This window comes from Dryobates pubescens, chromosome 4 (genome assembly GCF_014839835.1).
Source record: "Dryobates pubescens isolate bDryPub1 chromosome 4, bDryPub1.pri, whole genome shotgun sequence".
Classification (NCBI taxonomy): Eukaryota; Metazoa; Chordata; class Aves; order Piciformes; family Picidae; genus Dryobates; species Dryobates pubescens.
The window spans coordinates 9,361,489-9,378,699 of NC_071615.1; the positions used below are offsets into that span (position 1 = coordinate 9,361,489).

Below are 17,211 nucleotides of genomic sequence, written 5' to 3' on the forward strand. Positions count from 1 at the left end.
TGCTCCATTCTGCCCCCAGTTAACAAAGATCCTCATTTTCATGTTTGACAGACAATCTACTCACCAGGCTCTTCCAGTGCTTTTGTTAGTATGCTTCTATGGCATCAAAAATACATTGGTCTGCTTGGGAAACTGCAATTTTACCATTGCCAGTAACAGGTGTAACATGAGGTGAGCACAGTTTGTATAAGAATTCCATTCCTTTTTTCTGTTTCAGTGGATCGCATAGTTGGGCTGGACCAGATGGCCAAGATGACTGAAAGCTCACTCCCTAGTGCTTCAAAAACCAAGAAAGGCATGTTCAGGACTGTTGGACAACTCTATAAGGAGCAGCTGACCAAACTGATGACCACCTTAAGGAATACCAATCCCAACTTTGTCCGCTGTATCATCCCAAATCATGAGAAAAGGGTAAGTTTCAAATGCTCAGTTTTCCAACTGCTGACACATTGTTCATGCTGAGCCACTCACTGTACCGGTACAATGAGTGATGTGTCCAAACATAGGCATGTGGCTGGCACCACTGCTTTTAATTTCCACTGTGCTAAAACCTGTTTCTGTTCCCTCTTCAGGCTGGCAAACTTGATGCCCATTTAGTGCTGGAGCAGCTGCGCTGCAATGGTGTCCTGGAAGGAATTCGTATCTGCAGGCAGGGATTCCCCAACAGGATCGTCTTCCAGGAATTCCGGCAGCGGTAGGGATCCCTCACTCGCTCCTGATTCTGTGTTTAATCATGGTGTCACACACATCTTTGTACAAAACACTCTGATGTATTTCAACCTCCCTAACATCAATGTCTTTTGGCAGATATGAAATTCTTGCTGCAAATGCCATTCCTAAAGGATTCATGGATGGGAAGCAGGCTTGCATACTGATGGTGAGGAAACATTTTGGATCGTCCTGATAATCAGCTCTCTTACTTCTCACATAAAAGCTGTTGAGAGTAGTGAGAAGCAATTTGTAATACCCTAAACCTCAGCACTGGAGTTTACAAATATCCCTATTTTCCTCCAGATCAAAGCATTAGAACTTGATCCCAACTTGTACAGAATTGGGCAGAGTAAAATTTTCTTCAGAACTGGCGTTCTGGCTCACCTGGAAGAAGAGAGAGACCTGAAGATCACAGATGTTATCATCACCTTCCAGGCTCAGTGCCGAGGCTACCTAGCAAGAAAGTAAGAATACTTGCTAAGAAAATTAATGTTCTCTGTGTAACAAACTGAAGATACGAATATTTTTTTATTACCTGTTATTTATAATGTATTAGAACTCAACATGTGTCCAGTGAAGGACTCGCTTCCCTCCCTGAAGACTCTTAGTGTAATTACAGGGAAGCAGTTACATTGTGAGGCTTCTCACATACTCTGTACAGTAAGGTTTCTGAGGCAATGACCCTAGCTGTAGAGTGCAAACAGCTAAAAATCAGAAGAGTTTCATAAAACACCAGAAGGCTAAGCAGAGTTATCCAGAAGGCTAAGCAAAGTTATCACCCTTCCTCAAGAAAGCACAGGCAGTGTTGAAGTGCTGAAAGATCTTGTGCCAGATTCTTTCCTACATTACTGTGAAGGTAGTGAAACACTGGAATGGGTTGCCAAGGGATGTGGTTGAGGCCCCTTCCCTGGAGAAATTAAAGGTGAGGCTTGACAAGGCCCTGGGCAGCCTGGTCTAGTTGGGGATGTCCCTGCTGATTGTGGGGAGGTTGGCCTAGATAACCTTGGGAGGTCCCTTCCAGCTTGGACCATTGTATGATTCCATGATTCTCAAGCCATGTGGCTAATCAGCAGCCTCTCATGACTCTTTGCTTAATGTGTGTATCCTGCAGACACCTTGTGTTCTCAGCCTGAACCAATGTGCTTTATATTTGTAATGACAGAGCCTTCGCCAAGAGACAGCAACAGCTGACTGCAATGAAGGTTATACAGAGAAACTGTGCTGCTTACCTGAAGCTGAGGAACTGGCAGTGGTGGAGACTATTCACTAAAGTGAGTGACTGCCGTCAGTGAAGCTCTCCTAAGCTTTTCAAGAGAAATGAAGGTCACATTATAAGGCATGCTCCTTGTTCCAAAGTTGATTTCAGCTGATGGCAAAAGCCTCGGTACTCTCACAAAATTTTGGGCCAGAGGTAGTTACATAACGCGGTGATCTTGAAGGTCTCTTCCAACCTGGTTTATTCTATGTATTCTATGTATCCCCATCTATCAGTCTGCAATAATGCATTAATACTAAGGTTAGCTCTGGCTTGAGAAGAAAACAAACAAGTTAAACAGAAATCCATTAAAGATTTTGCATGACTGGGGACTTCAATTGCCAAAAATGAAATAATTTCATGGGAGGAGTAAGACAACAAAAACTGAATTCTGTGAACATGCAAAGTTATTTATCTACAGAGCACTCAGTAGTTCAGGAGTTCCTTAACTAGGGCATCTTCATGCTAGGCACTCAAGCAGCTCAAGTTTGTTTTCCTGTTGAAGAGACATGGTGTTCTTCTCAGGAACACCCTTCAGTTTGGACTCAGAAAACTGTTTCTGCTTGCACTGATAGCAACTTCCTCTGCAACCAGAAGCAGGCAGCAACACACACCTGTGTGTACACATTGTCTTTCTATGCAGATGTAGCCTTTGTATATTATCAGTGTACAAAACCAGGCTTGAAGCCGTTCAGAAAGTGACACTTTCAGAGGCAGAAGTGCTCACAAGGCTCTAAGAATGCACAGAGATGTCCAAGAGCAACACTGTAGAAGCTTCCTAGCTTAAAGATGGTTACATCAAGATTGGCAGGACATTTGTCCACTACCGGAGCACCAACAGACAGTGCTGCTGTCAGTGCCAGTCAGTCTGGCACCTTTTTGTGTCATGCTCACTAGAATGGACACTGACAGGAAACATTCTTTTATATTCAGGTGAAACCATTGCTGCAAGTCACCCGTCAAGAAGAAGAAATGCAGGCCAAGGATGAAGAACTACAGAAAACTAAGGAAAGACAACAAAAAGCAGAGAGTGAATTGAAGGAGCTGGAACTGAAACACTCACAGGTATTCCCAGCTCCAAGCCCCTGGGAAATACTAGCTGTTCTTTCACCACTTCTAGATGCTATTACAAGAAAAGGGAGGGTTGTTCTTTGTGCTCATAATTGCATTCACAGCAACAGTCCAGAACAAAAGTTTAGTGCAGACAAACTACCAGTTCCTTCAGTAGAGACCTAATGCCCACAGAAGGTCTTGTGGTAGAGCTGCCTGCCTGCACGCTGGGACTGTCTCATCTAGTCACAGACAATTTATTCGTAATCGAAGTCTTAACTTCCTCTCCACTTTATTTGCATAGCTTTGTGAAGAGAAGAACCTCCTTCAGGAACAGCTTCAGGCAGAAACTGAGCTATATGCTGAAGCTGAAGAGATGAGAGTCCGTTTAGCTGCTAAGAAACAAGAGCTGGAAGAGATTCTCCATGAGATGGAAGCCAGAATTGAGGAAGAGGAGGAACGCAGCCAGCAGTTGCAAGCAGAAAAGAAAAAGATGCAACAACAAATGCTGGTAAGGAGACAAAAATGACAAATACAGAGAATAACTTGAAGCTCATGGAGAAAAAAAACCACTTCAGCCTATGTAAGTCCTTGCTATACAGTCCTCTGCAGAACGTGTCTGTGCCACTGAAGTGAGAACAGTTGATACTCTTTTCTCCAGCATTCCCTCCTTCCCCATCTCAATTTTAAATCCTCTTTTTTCCCCTCAAAAAATTATTTCAACAAAATTTTCCTTCTAAATAAATCATCAAATGTTCAACTATTTCTTAATAAAAACAGCAATCTACAACATGCCTCCCATACAGTGACAAAAATTAAGCATTTCCTATCATCTAAGAAGTATTTTTATTTCCAGAATTCATGTTTTGTGGATTTCTTTTTCCCCTTAAAGGACCTTGAGGAACAGCTGGAAGAAGAAGAAGCTGCAAGGCAGAAACTGCAACTTGAAAAAGTAACAGCAGATGGCAAGATAAAGAAAATGGAAGATGATATTCTCATAATGGAAGATCAGAATAACAAGCTAACCAAGGTAAGCCTTCTGGGGCCATTTTCTTACCTTGTCACAATAGTGAAAGATGAGAGAAAACCTCCTCCTTCAACAACAGGAATGCTCCTGGCTGTACAGTCTGATGGGCATACAGATTCACCAGACCATCAATGCAGCCCCTATCAAACTGGTTTCTGATAATTTTTGCATGTTTCATTGAAACAACCCAAAATTGTGTAAGACTACTGGTTTTGAGACCTGCTGTGGCAAGAATGTCTTCTAGCAAAATGCTCACAGCAGTTAAGCACAATCAGTGGAAGGTCTCGAGTAGAGTAAATAATTCTCTTGTTTTTCAACTAATTTCAACCAAAATTCATTATTAAAACTGGGACTAACCACATAGTCCAGTATTTTTTTGAAAGGGGATGCTCCTCTGAACTGCATCCTGTGCTTACTAGCCATTAGAGTGAGTACAAGATTCTAATAGCAGCAGATCAGAGAACATGGAAGTCAAAGGCATCACTCCTCAGCTTCTCTGTAATTGACAAATTGAAATGATGGCCTTACAACCTCAAAAATGTAGCTGTAAAAGACAGTATGTTTTTAGGTGGCAAAGAGTAGTTTCATGATCACCAGTGACAGACACTTAATAGAAGCATTTTATTTTTCTTAAGGAAAGAAAACTCCTTGAGGAAAGAATAAGTGACCTAACAACAAATCTTGCAGAAGAAGAAGAAAAAGCTAAAAATCTCACAAAGCTGAAAACCAAACATGAATCTATGATTTCAGAGCTTGAAGGTAACATGAACAAAAGTATTTTTCTTATCACACTTTTGCCTTGGCAAACTCTCCCTCCCCTGACTCCCACCTCCTGCACCCCCAAACAAAACACAACAAAAAAAAGCCATCACCAACCAACCAAAGTCACAAATATAGCCTGGAGAAGCACATTGCTTCCCAAAGGCAGTGTATTTAAATGTATAGCCTCACTGAAGGCCAGAACAGTATTTTGCCTAAGTTCACAGTCAGATTAAAGACTCCTTCACTACTGCACTCCCATGACGAAAATCCTTTTTCAGTGCGACTGAAGAAAGAAGAGAAGAGCAGACAAGAACTGGAGAAACTGAAGAGGAAGCTGGAAGGGGAGTCAGGTGATCTACATGAGCAGATTGCAGAGCTCCAGGCACAAATTGCTGAGCTGAAGGCACAATTGGCCAAAAAGGAAGAAGAGCTGCAGGCTGCTCTAGCCAGGTATTCACTCCTGAGTATGCAGACAGGTTGAAATTCCAGACTTGAGTATGTGTCTTCCCTCCCTAGATACTGAGATGCTGCAGCCACAAATCTCATCTCTCAGTTACATCCTCCCTGCATGCTTTCTCAGTTTTCAAAATGTCCTTTGTGCTGTTGTTTGCCTATAGACACAGGAGCTTGCCTCCAGATATCAGCAAAACCCCCTCTTCCCAATGGCATTAGCAGTGCTGCCAGGTGAAGAATGAAATGTAACGACTCAGTTCATAGGCAAAAGGCAGAAATTACTTCAGAACCTAACCCTGATCCATTCCAGTGTCTTAGTGGATTTTCTGTATAAATTTAAGTAGGACAGCACTCAGCCACAGTTTTGCCTGAATCAGCTGATCAGCATTGTCCAGGTTTTGTGCCCTGGTGTCAGATCCTTTTTTCACTGGTCTCTTTGGTACTCTCAGTACTTTCTTGCACAGAACCTATACATGTTTAATCTCTGTATCTTGAATTCTGCAAAGCAATTTGAAAAAATTATGTGTATATATATATAAAATTAAATACTCTCTTCTCAGGCTTGAAGATGAAACTAGTCAGAAGAACAATGCCCTCAAGAAGATCCGTGAATTGGAAGCTCTCATCTCTGATCTCCAGGAAGACTTGGAGTCTGAGAAAGCTGCAAGAAACAAAGCAGAGAAGCAAAAGAGAGACCTAGGTGAAGAGCTGGAGGCTCTTAAGACAGAGCTTGAGGATACTTTAGATACCACAGCCACCCAGCAGGAGCTCAGGTATGGAGATGCAGCACACGTGTCACAAATGTCACCAGGCTCAGCACCACACACTCTAGTGGCTGTGCAGTAGTGCTGTTTTCCTAGAGATTGGAACATTTTTGTCTGCTATTACCTTCCAGAGCAAAGAGGGAACAGGAGGTCACAGTCCTGAAGAAAGCTCTGGAGGAGGAGACTCGCACTCATGAAGCCCAGGTCCAGGAGATGAGGCAAAAGCACACTCAAGCTGTGGAAGAGCTAACAGAGCAGCTGGAACAATTTAAAAGGGTAAACAGAAATCTGTCTCCTTGAAGCTATCCTCTAGATATCATGGCTTCCTTTTATAGAACATCTTCCTTCCCCATCTTGTGATTGTAGGCTAAAGCAAACTTGGATAAGAACAAGCAGACACTGGAGAAAGAAAATGCGGATCTGGCTAATGAAGTCAGGAGCCTGAATCAGGCCAAACAAGATGTAGAGCACAAGAAGAAGAAGCTGGAAGTACAGCTACAAGAGTTACAGTCCAAGTACACTGATGGAGAGCGCGTTCGGACAGAGCTCAACGAAAAAGTTCATAAATTACAGGTAAGGACTGTGACCTTTTGCTGTGAAGGTTGGTTTATACTGTTTCATGAGGGTGTATGTGGAGGAATCTTGAGCTGAAATGCTCATGCTGTTATCAACTGGTCCTTCCTTGAACTCCTCCCTCAATTATCACACAAGTAAACAATCACAACCACTGTCTCATGGAAGTGAGAGCTTTTAGTGCCACCAGCCCTCTGTACACATTGCAGCCCGCAGTGGCACCACTAGTTCAGTGACTGTCACATGTTTCACAGCTTCTTTCTGTTCATCTGGTTTTGGGTAGTGAAGAACCCTGAAAAGACTCCTGGAAGTTGATTAGACAGCTATTAAACACTCGAGATATACTCAGAGAGAAGTGACACTGGAGCTTAGTGAAGGAGTCTTTAATCTGATTGTGAACTTAGGCAAAAAACTGTTCTGGTCTCCAGTGAGGCTGTATGTTTAAATAAGCTTGGGAAGCAACGTGCTTCTCCAGTGAAAAGTGACACTGAAAGCAGTAATCTTTTCTTCAAGTTAGTGGATAAATTTAAAAAATATAAACAGAATTTATCAACTTCTGTCAAACTTGGGAAGAAGAAGGAAAAAATCCATGAAATCCCCATTCCCCTTTGCCATTCATTGAAAGGAACATAATAGTGTTGTCTTATGAATATGACTGGAGTTTGATATATAGTAATAAAATAGTGAGGTGAACTAGGCAACAATGTCATTAGACTTGGAGGTCTCAATACTCAGGTCACAAAGATGACACAAGCAGACACTGCAGATTTTGTAAGCAGGGTTTAGTTCCACAAGACTCAAATCCACAAAAATGATGGAAAAATTGTAAACTCCAGTAACTGGAAACACTGTTGGTACTTGAGGTGACCCAGAAGCACAGGAGCAGATTCAGGTCCTGTTCAAAATAAAGATTTCAATCTGGAGCAAATGGAAGTTTGGAGGAAGATTTTGGCATTGTGCAAAATAACAGAGTTCATTCTCCTGGTGTCTCCTAGGTTGAGGTTGAAAATGTTACTACTTTGCTTAACGAAGCAGAAAGCAAGACAATCAAATTGACCAAAGATGTTGCAACTCTAGGATCTCAGCTGCAAGACACCCAGGTAAACTTGCATCCACTAACAGCTCACCTATAACATGAATGAAATGCACTATCAAAACACCTAACCTAACGACTGCACTGACAATTGATGTGGTGTCTGTAGGAGCTGCTTCAGGAGGAAACAAGGCAGAAGCTAAATGTGTCTACCAAGCTTCGTCAGTTGGAGGACGAGAAGAACAGCTTGCAAGAGCAGTTGGATGAAGAAATAGAAGCAAAACAAAATCTGGAGAGACATATTTCAACACTGACAATACAGGTATCAGTGCCACAGCTCAATCACTAGCTCTGCCGCTGACATATTTGTCAGTGATTCCAGAGGTTTCACACCTGTAAAACTACCTTGTCACAACACATAGACCACAGGGAACTAGTGCTGCTAGCCTAGATGGCACCAGTGAAGCTCTACAATGGAGCCAGCAGTCTCCTTCTTCTTCAAAGTGTGGTCTCAAGGACAGGTACAAATGCAAGGTGCTCCCAAGTTAGTCTTGCACATTAGGCCTGTATGTGCATACTAGTCTGTGGTCTACCTCCTTTTATGAAGGCTGGGTGATGAGTAACTTGGTCCACTACCTTGGTCAAATTAGGTAAGATTCCTAGGCATTAGTAGTCTGCTGTGCTGTCATGGCTATAAAGATTTGTCCTCTGAATTCAAATTGCAGCTGTCTGACTCGAAGAAGAAGCTACAGGAATATACCATCACAGTAGAAACCATGGAGGAAGGCAAAAAGAAGCTTCAGAAGGAAATTGAAAATCTCACACAACAGTTTGAGGAAAAGGCTGCTTCTTATGACAAACTGGAAAAAACCAAGAACAGACTCCAGCAGGAGCTGGATGACCTGGTGGTAGACTTGGACAACCAGCGTCAGCTGGTCTCCAACCTGGAGAAGAAACAGAAGAAGTTTGATCAGGTATGGATTCTCTCCTGTTATGCTGTCACCTAACTTTTCTGGAACTCACACAGACTGGTTTAGTGAAAGATAAAACAGGGACAAACAATCAACTCAAGTTCAATTTCATGTAGGTCAGGTTAATGTATTTCTATACTTTTATCAAAAGGCAGACATTTTACTCTGTCATTAACAGCTGACAGTTGCAACAAAAAACCTTCCACCCTTACTAATGACTTCCTGTATTAACTCACAGATGCTAGCTGAGGAGAAAAGCATCTCTTCCAAATATGCAGATGAAAGGGACAGGGCAGAAGCCGAAGCCAGAGAGAAGGAAACAAAGGCTTTGTCATTGGCCCGAGCACTTGAAGAAGCTTTGGAGGCCAAAGAAGAATTGGAGAGAACGAACAAAATGTTGAAAGCTGAAATGGAAGATCTTGTTAGCTCCAAAGATGATGTTGGCAAGAACGTGAGTTTTTGGTCTTGAAACAATTTCCACAACAATAACTTCAAATAGAGGCTAACAAACAGATGGCTGTGTTCAGAGGGGGAAGTTCTCTGCGAGCACTCAAATCTGTTCAGCAAGTTCAGATATTTCATAAGGAATTCAAAGGTTCTTCCATTTGTGCCCCAACTTTAAAAGTAAAGCTGAGTTACAGTTACTTGAATGTGACTTCAAGCATGAAGATTTGCATTGATTTCTAAGACTGAAAAATACATTTTAAAGATGCCAAATAATGTACTAGTTTATTAAGCAGCTTTGAAGTTGTAAACTCCACAAATCTGCTTTTATTAGTTGTATCTTTGGCACAAACCTAGTATTTACCCATACAGCTGCAGCAAATTTCTACTGATGCACTGTCAATCACTTATTTTACTACAGTGACATGATAATGTTACTTCTGACACTAAATAAATGCAATTACCATACTTTACTAGATTAAAAATGAACACTTGGGATAAAAAGAATCTCAGGTTATTTTAAGACAGACTTGCAAGTGTACAAAAAATGCTAATTTACCATTTTCAGTGCAGATGAGTTCATTCATTGCCCATAGCTGATGCTTTCACATGTGGCCTATACTGCAGGCAGACTGTTTAAGTAGAATTATTTTTACTTCTTCTAACAAGTCTATGAAATTGTCATTGCTTGAAAGGTGCATGAACTGGAGAAATCTAAACGCACCCTTGAACAGCAAGTAGAAGAGATGAAGACCCAATTAGAAGAGCTAGAGGATGAGCTACAGGCTGCTGAAGATGCCAAACTCAGGCTGGAGGTTAACATGCAGGCCTTGAAAGGCCAGTTTGAAAGAGATTTACAAGCCAGAGATGAACAGAATGAGGAGAAGAAAAGACAACTCCTTAGACAGGTACCATTCCCTACTATTACCTTTGTAAATTACTCACCAAGCCAGTTGAAGGTGCCAGCCTCAGGCCACTATTAAAAGCACTGTACTATAATGAGAAGAAAACATTACATTGCCTTGGGCTTGGCAGAGAAAAAAGAAAAAGGGAGTGGGTTATTGAACTGAGAAAGGCATGTAAGTGCTTAACAGTTTTCTTTCCCCTATGCCAGTAGCTGATGCACAACTGCCTGCAGATGTATCTGTGTAGCACCGCAACCTGTATCGTGCGATAGATCTGACACAGGCAGAAGAACCTTTCCCTAAACTGTGCTTGTTCTCTTTAATAATCAGCTCCATGAATATGAAACAGAACTGGAAGATGAGCGGAAGCAACGTGCCCTGGCAGCTGCAGCCAAAAAGAAGCTGGAGATGGATGTTAAAGATCTGGAAAGCCAAGCTGACTCTGCTAACAAAGGTCGTGAAGAAGCCATCAAGCAGCTTCGCAAACTGCAGGTATGCAATCTCACAAAGACAGCTTTCCCTGCTGCTGTCTTCTGTACAGCCACAATATGAAAGTCAGGTGACAGAGCTCATACGCTACTGACTTCCCACATGAAAGAACACATGCAGAGAAAGGGCTACAGGACAAATAACTATTACAGGACTTCAATTCTGGTTTCAACCTGACTCAAAAGCAAAAAGTCTGTGCAGGAACCATCTTGTCCCTGAACTACAGTTTTGGCGGTTGTGCTGCAAGTCTCCATATCAACAGTTCTGTCATATGCTGGCAGCCAAACAGAAAAGAGATGGAGCACAAAGATTAAGACTGCACATGTACTCAAGTATGGGGTGGAAATATGGACAAGAAGCATGATGAAGGACAGAGTGTGCAAGTGGAAGCATTGCTTTACTTGAATAGCATTTCAGACCATGTGCTAGCTGATCTCTCCAGAAAAAAATGCAGGTTAAGCAAGCATTATGATTGTGTAAATATCTGTGTTTGCTTTCTGTCCACATTTCTTTCTGCCACAACCGTAATAAAGCCAGACAAAAACAAATCTCTGTTATTCTTCTGAGCAAGGCTCAGAAATTAATCTCTGTTATTCTTCTCAACAAGGCTCAGATGAAGGACTACCAACGAGAGCTGGATGATGCACGGGCTGCCAGAGAAGAAATATTTGCTACAGCCAGAGAAAATGAGAAGAAAGCAAAGAGCCTGGAAACAGAACTCATCCAGCTTCAGGAGGTAAAGTGGGAAACTTAGAGCAATATGAAGCAGGCAACCCATGACTCTCAGTAGCAAAACAGAGGTGCAGTGAAATCATGAAATAGCTACTTATATCTTTCCATCACCAAAAGCACTTGTAACAAGTTCCATGTGCTCCATTAACTCTACTAAAGTTTTGGGTCTGCATCTGAGCATAGCCACACCAACCTGAAAAAAAATCACCTTGGAGGAAGGCCCAGCTCACTAGTCTGAAAGGGAAATGAACTGTATGATCCAACACAAATTGTTTCCAATAGCTATAAATTTCTGAAGTCTTGTTAGTGCTATTATTCCTACACGTATTAAATGGCAATCTTGCAACTAAACCAATAAAACAGAAAGCAGTTGTCAGGCTGGATAAAGTGCTTTTTGTTGTACTTCCCCAGCATTTATGACATGACAAGAATTTATTGCATTAAAAAGGCAACTCACCAGTTTTACAGAGTTTTCAGTCCTCTGTATAATGCTGCAACTGTTTGTTTGAACATTCACTTGCTATGTTATTTACCATGCTGCCTTTCCCTTTTCTCCTAGGATCTGGCTGCTGCAGAGAGAGCTCGAAAACAAGCAGATCTGGAGAAAGAAGAGTTGGCAGAGGAACTTGCAAGTGCTGCTTCTGGAAGGTAGGAATAGACCGGATCACTCACTAGGCTGCAACCATGCTGCTGAACATTGCATGGCTGCCAAGAGAAGACAGGTACCTCCTAACAGCCATCTGGTCTGGACAACACAGCATAGACACACATGACTAATTGCACTGAAATTCCTAGCTCTCTTTTTAAGATGAATTATAGTCAGTTCATAGAAATTTCAGACCCATTTGACTGGTCAGAGCCATAACTACACACCCATTAAACTCACAGGGCAAGCCTTCAGGACGAGAAACGGCGCTTGGAGGCAAGAATCGCGCAGCTGGAGGAAGAGCTGGAAGAGGAGCAAAGCAACATAGAGGCAATGGGTGATCGCATGAGGAAAGCAGTACAGCAGGTAGAGCTCATTCCATCATCCATCACTCCCTGTTTGTGTTCCACCAGAAGCTCTCTATGGCTCTGAACAAGTAGTTGGAGGTTTGCACCTGTCGCTGCTCTCCATCAAACCTGCTCTCTCACCCTTGCAGGCAGAGCAGCTCAACAATGAGCTGGCAACAGAGCGCTCAACAGCACAGAAGAATGAAAATGCTCGGCAGCAACTAGAGAGGCAGAACAAAGAGCTGAAGAGCAAGCTGCAGGAGATGGAGGGATCTGTGAAGAACAAATTCAAAGCTACAATTGCTGCTCTGGAGGCCAAAATTGCTTCTCTTGAAGAGCAATTGGAACAGGAAGCCAGGTACTGGTCTCTCAAAAGGCACAGATATTAATGAGGCAAAGTAAACACAGGCATACAGGGTTTGTGTCATCAGGCTCTCAATGCCATTAAAGCTTGGTAAAGTCTCTCACTTAACATTTCTTAACCATATGGCCAGGAACTGCACTTTGTTACAGCTTCTGATTAAGAACCATTTTATTGCTGAAAAGTTCTACTGGTATCCAAGGCAAGGATCTGCTCCCGTATGTTTTAGAGTAGCTGTTCTATGACCCTGCCATGTTACTTGCCATAACACACTGCCATTTGTAGGATTATTTATTGTGGAAATCACCTGTGTTTTAGAACACATCATCTGGAGCATCTCTAGAATACAGCAAGGACAGGCATTTTATTTGATCATGTGACAGTTTTTGGTTCTCTCACTACCACAGATCAGAAGAAAAGGACCTTTAAGTTTTACTCAGAATTGTTCTGTTAAATTCAGTAAGGCTTTTAACTTACAGGCCCTTGGTGCCAGTTTCATGCCATGACAAAATCAGGTGAAGGCCACAGATCTTCTCCATCACTAACTGTTGCATGGTCACTTGCAGAGAGAAGCAGGCTGCAGCCAAGACGTTGCGCCAGAAGGACAAGAAGCTGAAGGATGCCTTGCTGCAGGTGGAGGATGAGAGGAAGCAAGCAGAGCAGTACAAAGATCAGGTATCAGACTGTGTCATGATGGTCTTAAGTCTGGGGTACAGGGATTTTCAGGTTTTACCCCAAGAAAGGAAGATTCTGTGTTTAGCCTCAAAGAAATATCCCTCCAGAAAGCAGACTGTATGCTTACACTGGCAGAGCTACACAGTCCTTCGTTGAACTAAAGGACAAGAGCACTCCTTTTCCATGCCAAGTCCTTGTCAGGCAGCAAGCTGCAACACCCTAAGGGCACAATGATAGACAGAACTGTGCAGAACATCCTCACTGGTACATGAGTGGAGATGATGAGCACATTTTGGTTTAAAATTTTAGTTTTACCTAATGCACACCAACCTGTGAGCTAGGAAAGCAGAGGTAGGACTGTGCAGCAAAAGAAACAAGGTAGTGTCTGAATACAGTAACTATTAGCAAATAGACTTCACAAAGCAAAGCAAAGCTATTTTCATGGGGTTTAGATTTTAAGTTTCTACCTTTGATTCAGGCCATGTTTCAATAAAACTCTCAAGAGAAGTATGAAATGAAAATGAGGAGTGTAAAGCTATTAGACCTGTTTGGAACTAAAGCATTACTCTAAAATTTCCCTTCAGGCTGAGAAGGGCAACACACGACTGAAGCAGCTGAAGAGGCAGCTGGAGGAGGCTGAGGAGGAGTCTCAGCGTATCAACGCAAACCGCAGGAAGCTGCAGAGAGAGCTGGATGAAGCTACAGAGAGTAATGAAGCCCTGGGCCGTGAGGTTGCAGCACTGAAGAGCAAGCTCAGGTAGAGTGCCCTTGTTTGAGATGGCCATTCACACCCACTAACAGCCTTGAAATTTAGAACTAAACTACAGAAGTGAAAACCAAATCCACTCAAGTAAAGAGCAGACACTGACAATGCTGCAAAGCTGCTCCTTGTGTTAGCTGGGCAGGTACAACAAAAGGCCAAAATCAGAAGGTGCAGTGCAATTCCTAGACTGCAGAAGCCTCAAGATTTCAGATGCGAGATGAAAAAGTGTGATAACATAGCATAGGTCTTGATCTTTTTCTAATCACAACCCCTGCTGGCTTAAATAAGAACAGAATTAGGCTTGGTTGCTTCTGAAAACACCCCTTATAAAATGGCTGTATCTATCTGTACAGCAGCAGTCACCAAAGGTTAGAAATGCTTGTGCTTTGCACACTTGCACACACGCACAACCTGCACACAATGACTGTAAGATGTCTTAGACAACACCTGATCAGGGATTCAGCATCATCACAACATCAGTGTCATCAGGCCAAGGAAAAGATCAAACTGACTGTCTGCATTTTCTGGTTAAACATGACTGGGAAAAAGATAAAGCTGTGACCTGTCAGCTATATCCCTGAGCATTCCTGCTCTCACTGGGTTAGAAAACATCAGCTCACTGAAATAAAGAGGCTCATTTGAATTATAAGGACATCACACTACATCACACCATAAAGCTTTGCTTTCTACCTAACCTATCAGCATTCCAGATGAAAGTAAAGTGCTTGCCTAGCTGTGTTCTTGGAGCAGTTTGCCAGTGTATTTACCAGTAACATGCATGAACCTTCAAATGTAGATTTAGTTCAAAGTGAAGTCAGGGATGTGGTAGCCTTTTCCATTAGCACCATCTTGTGTGGTGCACACTCGTGGCTGCTTTACAAAGGAGTGGCTGAACACAGCCCTTTTTACATAGAATAGCATAAGGCTCATTTTTGTTTTATCTCAATGTAATGTAATTGGCTGTAATGTGCTTTGTTTAATTATTTAAAAGTAATCTACCTACCTCTGATCATGACCATGTGCTTAGTATAACAGCCTGGCACTCTCTATCTCTGTTTCAGAGGGACACAGGAACCTTCGCATGACTAAGCAGGTACCATGCCTTCAACTTTGCAGCTAGCTTGTGTTGCACAAATTTCCATTTTCTTTGGCCCAAGTGAAAATTATGTGAGGTTTCTGCAAACTGTGAAGGCTTGGATATCTTGGCATTAATCTGTTTTACCAAAAGAGACAAATATTACAATAAGCTAGCTACCACCCGCAGTTCATCAGTGATACATCTTTCTTACCAGTAGGTTATGTACTGATGGAGATTTACCAATGTGCATTCTCACAAGCTCTACCAACAGAGTACCTGATCAAGTACTCTGACTTTTGCTGCATGAGAATTGCCTTTTTTGCACCTCATCTTTGTGCACAGCCACAAAGATATATTTTTTTGAATTAAATACACCATTGATTAGTAAACCTGATTAAAAGGACTAATGAAAATGAAGTGTCACAGCATGTCATTAGAATGTCACAGTTATTTCTGACACACATGGTAACGTTGCCACTAAGGTAAGAGCCCACCTAACTCACCCGAGGTTTCAGAAGATCTTGCATGTGATTTATCGCACATACACCACACAGAAACAAGAGAAGTTTTTGTCCTTCATTACATAGCACTCTGTGCTTTTACTGCTTATAAATAGTTATTACATATGCTTGTGGAACTACTTAACAGACATATTGCTTGTCTACCATTATTAAAACAAAGCACAGACACAGAAATTGAGGGTCACGCTGTAACCCGGCACAGCTTTATCACATTCTTTGGAGAGAGGAATAATATCTGTTGTTCCAAAAATTTAAGCTACTGCCTTGTAATATTTGTTTATCTTCCCTTTTCCATATGCTGGATTTTGCTGCAAATACACAAATATTTAAAGATGATGTCTTGTCCTTGCATGTGCCTTTTAGTCAGCCTAGTATTTCCAGTCAGACTGCTATTCAAGCACTACTCCAGTAGCACTTGTTCAAAGAGATTAAAGCAGAGATGCTAAGCAACTGCTAATGCTTAAGGCTTGTCTCAACCATATGCATTATTCTAAAGCTACTAATGCAGAAGACCACATGAATATTATCAAGCCCATAGACCTGTTTAAAAGGAACAAAACAAAAAGTGTTTATCCATAGGGCCACTACCAGTTTAGAGAAGTGTTAAGTTTATGCATACTACAACCGTTTATGTTAATAAGAGGTTAGTGTGTGACAGGGAGATCACTTTGTAGCCAAAACTGTAGGGCACAGTTTGGTTAGAGCCATGCTGTTACTCACCAGCCCCATGTTCTCCTAGAGCATCAGTGAATTACTTCAGCATAAAGACTTATCTTACAAATGAATGGTGAGCAGCTGAGTCCAAGAGCTCTTCCTTCCCTGACAAGAACTCATGAATTTACGCAGCTAACTAGGACTCTTGTTAAATAGCGGTAACAAGTATCTGCTGTAACAAAGCAGACACCGCTGTGAGACGGTCAAGCAAGAGCTGAAATTACACAGCCTTGTTGTATTCGACACATGCCATCAGCACCAGAACAACTAAGGTTAACTAACAGCAGATCATAAATGAAGCTTTATCATCCAGCAAACTTCTTGCTCACACTGAAGTTTAAGGGCAGAATTGTGGAAAACAGACTACATGTCACGTTTCCACCTTGGAAACACAATATGCAGTATGCTTCTCCAGCCAATGTTCCCACCCACTTCCCTCATATGGAAGATTGAGCTTCGGTCTTAAATAGCTGCTTCAGGAAGGACATTGGCTTAGTCTTTTGCAAGGACAAGACAAGCCTTTAAATATTTACGCATGATTGCCGTACCCAAAAATGCAGAGTTGGATGTATTTAACACCAAATTAGTAATTATGGCCTATCATTCAGTGACCATCAATTTATTCTATTGCTTATTTCTGTGGTCTCAAGCCTTTACAAAGGTTTGCTTAATGAGGGGCAAGTGAGAGGCCATGTTACAAAACTGGAGTGTTTTGTAGCACAGTAGCAATGGAGGCCAAGAAGAGACAAACCCATCTTCTGTCTCACTTGCTCACACCTCCAAAAAATTAGCCTTGAGGACCAACATGTCCTTGTCTTGGGCTGTGGCTATGAAATACGTGGGGAGGGGAGGGAGATGGGAGAGGAAAAGGGGTAGAATGAGAAACACATTTTCGGTAAGCTCTTTTGTAAGGCATTATTAAGCATCAGCTCCTGTG

At 42.1% G+C, this 17,211-nt stretch overlaps 1 protein-coding gene across 1 annotated transcript in view; it reads left to right on the forward strand.

Annotated features, from left to right (window-relative positions):
- Positions 1 to 17,211, forward strand: part of MYH11 (myosin heavy chain 11) — a 54,240-nt gene that overhangs the window by 35,699 nt on the left and 1,330 nt on the right. Inside the window, exons 17-41 of the mRNA XM_054180438.1 lie at positions 218 to 411; positions 573 to 694; positions 808 to 877; positions 1,015 to 1,175; positions 1,874 to 1,982; positions 2,900 to 3,031; positions 3,321 to 3,527; positions 3,909 to 4,046; positions 4,679 to 4,802; positions 5,084 to 5,255; positions 5,819 to 6,031; positions 6,154 to 6,298; positions 6,389 to 6,595; positions 7,591 to 7,695; positions 7,798 to 7,950; positions 8,354 to 8,602; positions 8,838 to 9,050; positions 9,739 to 9,951; positions 10,279 to 10,440; positions 11,045 to 11,173; positions 11,729 to 11,817; positions 12,058 to 12,181; positions 12,312 to 12,520; positions 13,090 to 13,198; positions 13,783 to 13,955. Coding sequence (XP_054036413.1) covers positions 218 to 411; positions 573 to 694; positions 808 to 877; positions 1,015 to 1,175; positions 1,874 to 1,982; positions 2,900 to 3,031; positions 3,321 to 3,527; positions 3,909 to 4,046; positions 4,679 to 4,802; positions 5,084 to 5,255; positions 5,819 to 6,031; positions 6,154 to 6,298; positions 6,389 to 6,595; positions 7,591 to 7,695; positions 7,798 to 7,950; positions 8,354 to 8,602; positions 8,838 to 9,050; positions 9,739 to 9,951; positions 10,279 to 10,440; positions 11,045 to 11,173; positions 11,729 to 11,817; positions 12,058 to 12,181; positions 12,312 to 12,520; positions 13,090 to 13,198; positions 13,783 to 13,955 — 3,922 coding nt within the window. The remainder of the gene's footprint in view (positions 1 to 217; positions 412 to 572; positions 695 to 807; positions 878 to 1,014; positions 1,176 to 1,873; positions 1,983 to 2,899; positions 3,032 to 3,320; positions 3,528 to 3,908; positions 4,047 to 4,678; positions 4,803 to 5,083; positions 5,256 to 5,818; positions 6,032 to 6,153; positions 6,299 to 6,388; positions 6,596 to 7,590; positions 7,696 to 7,797; positions 7,951 to 8,353; positions 8,603 to 8,837; positions 9,051 to 9,738; positions 9,952 to 10,278; positions 10,441 to 11,044; positions 11,174 to 11,728; positions 11,818 to 12,057; positions 12,182 to 12,311; positions 12,521 to 13,089; positions 13,199 to 13,782; positions 13,956 to 17,211) is intronic.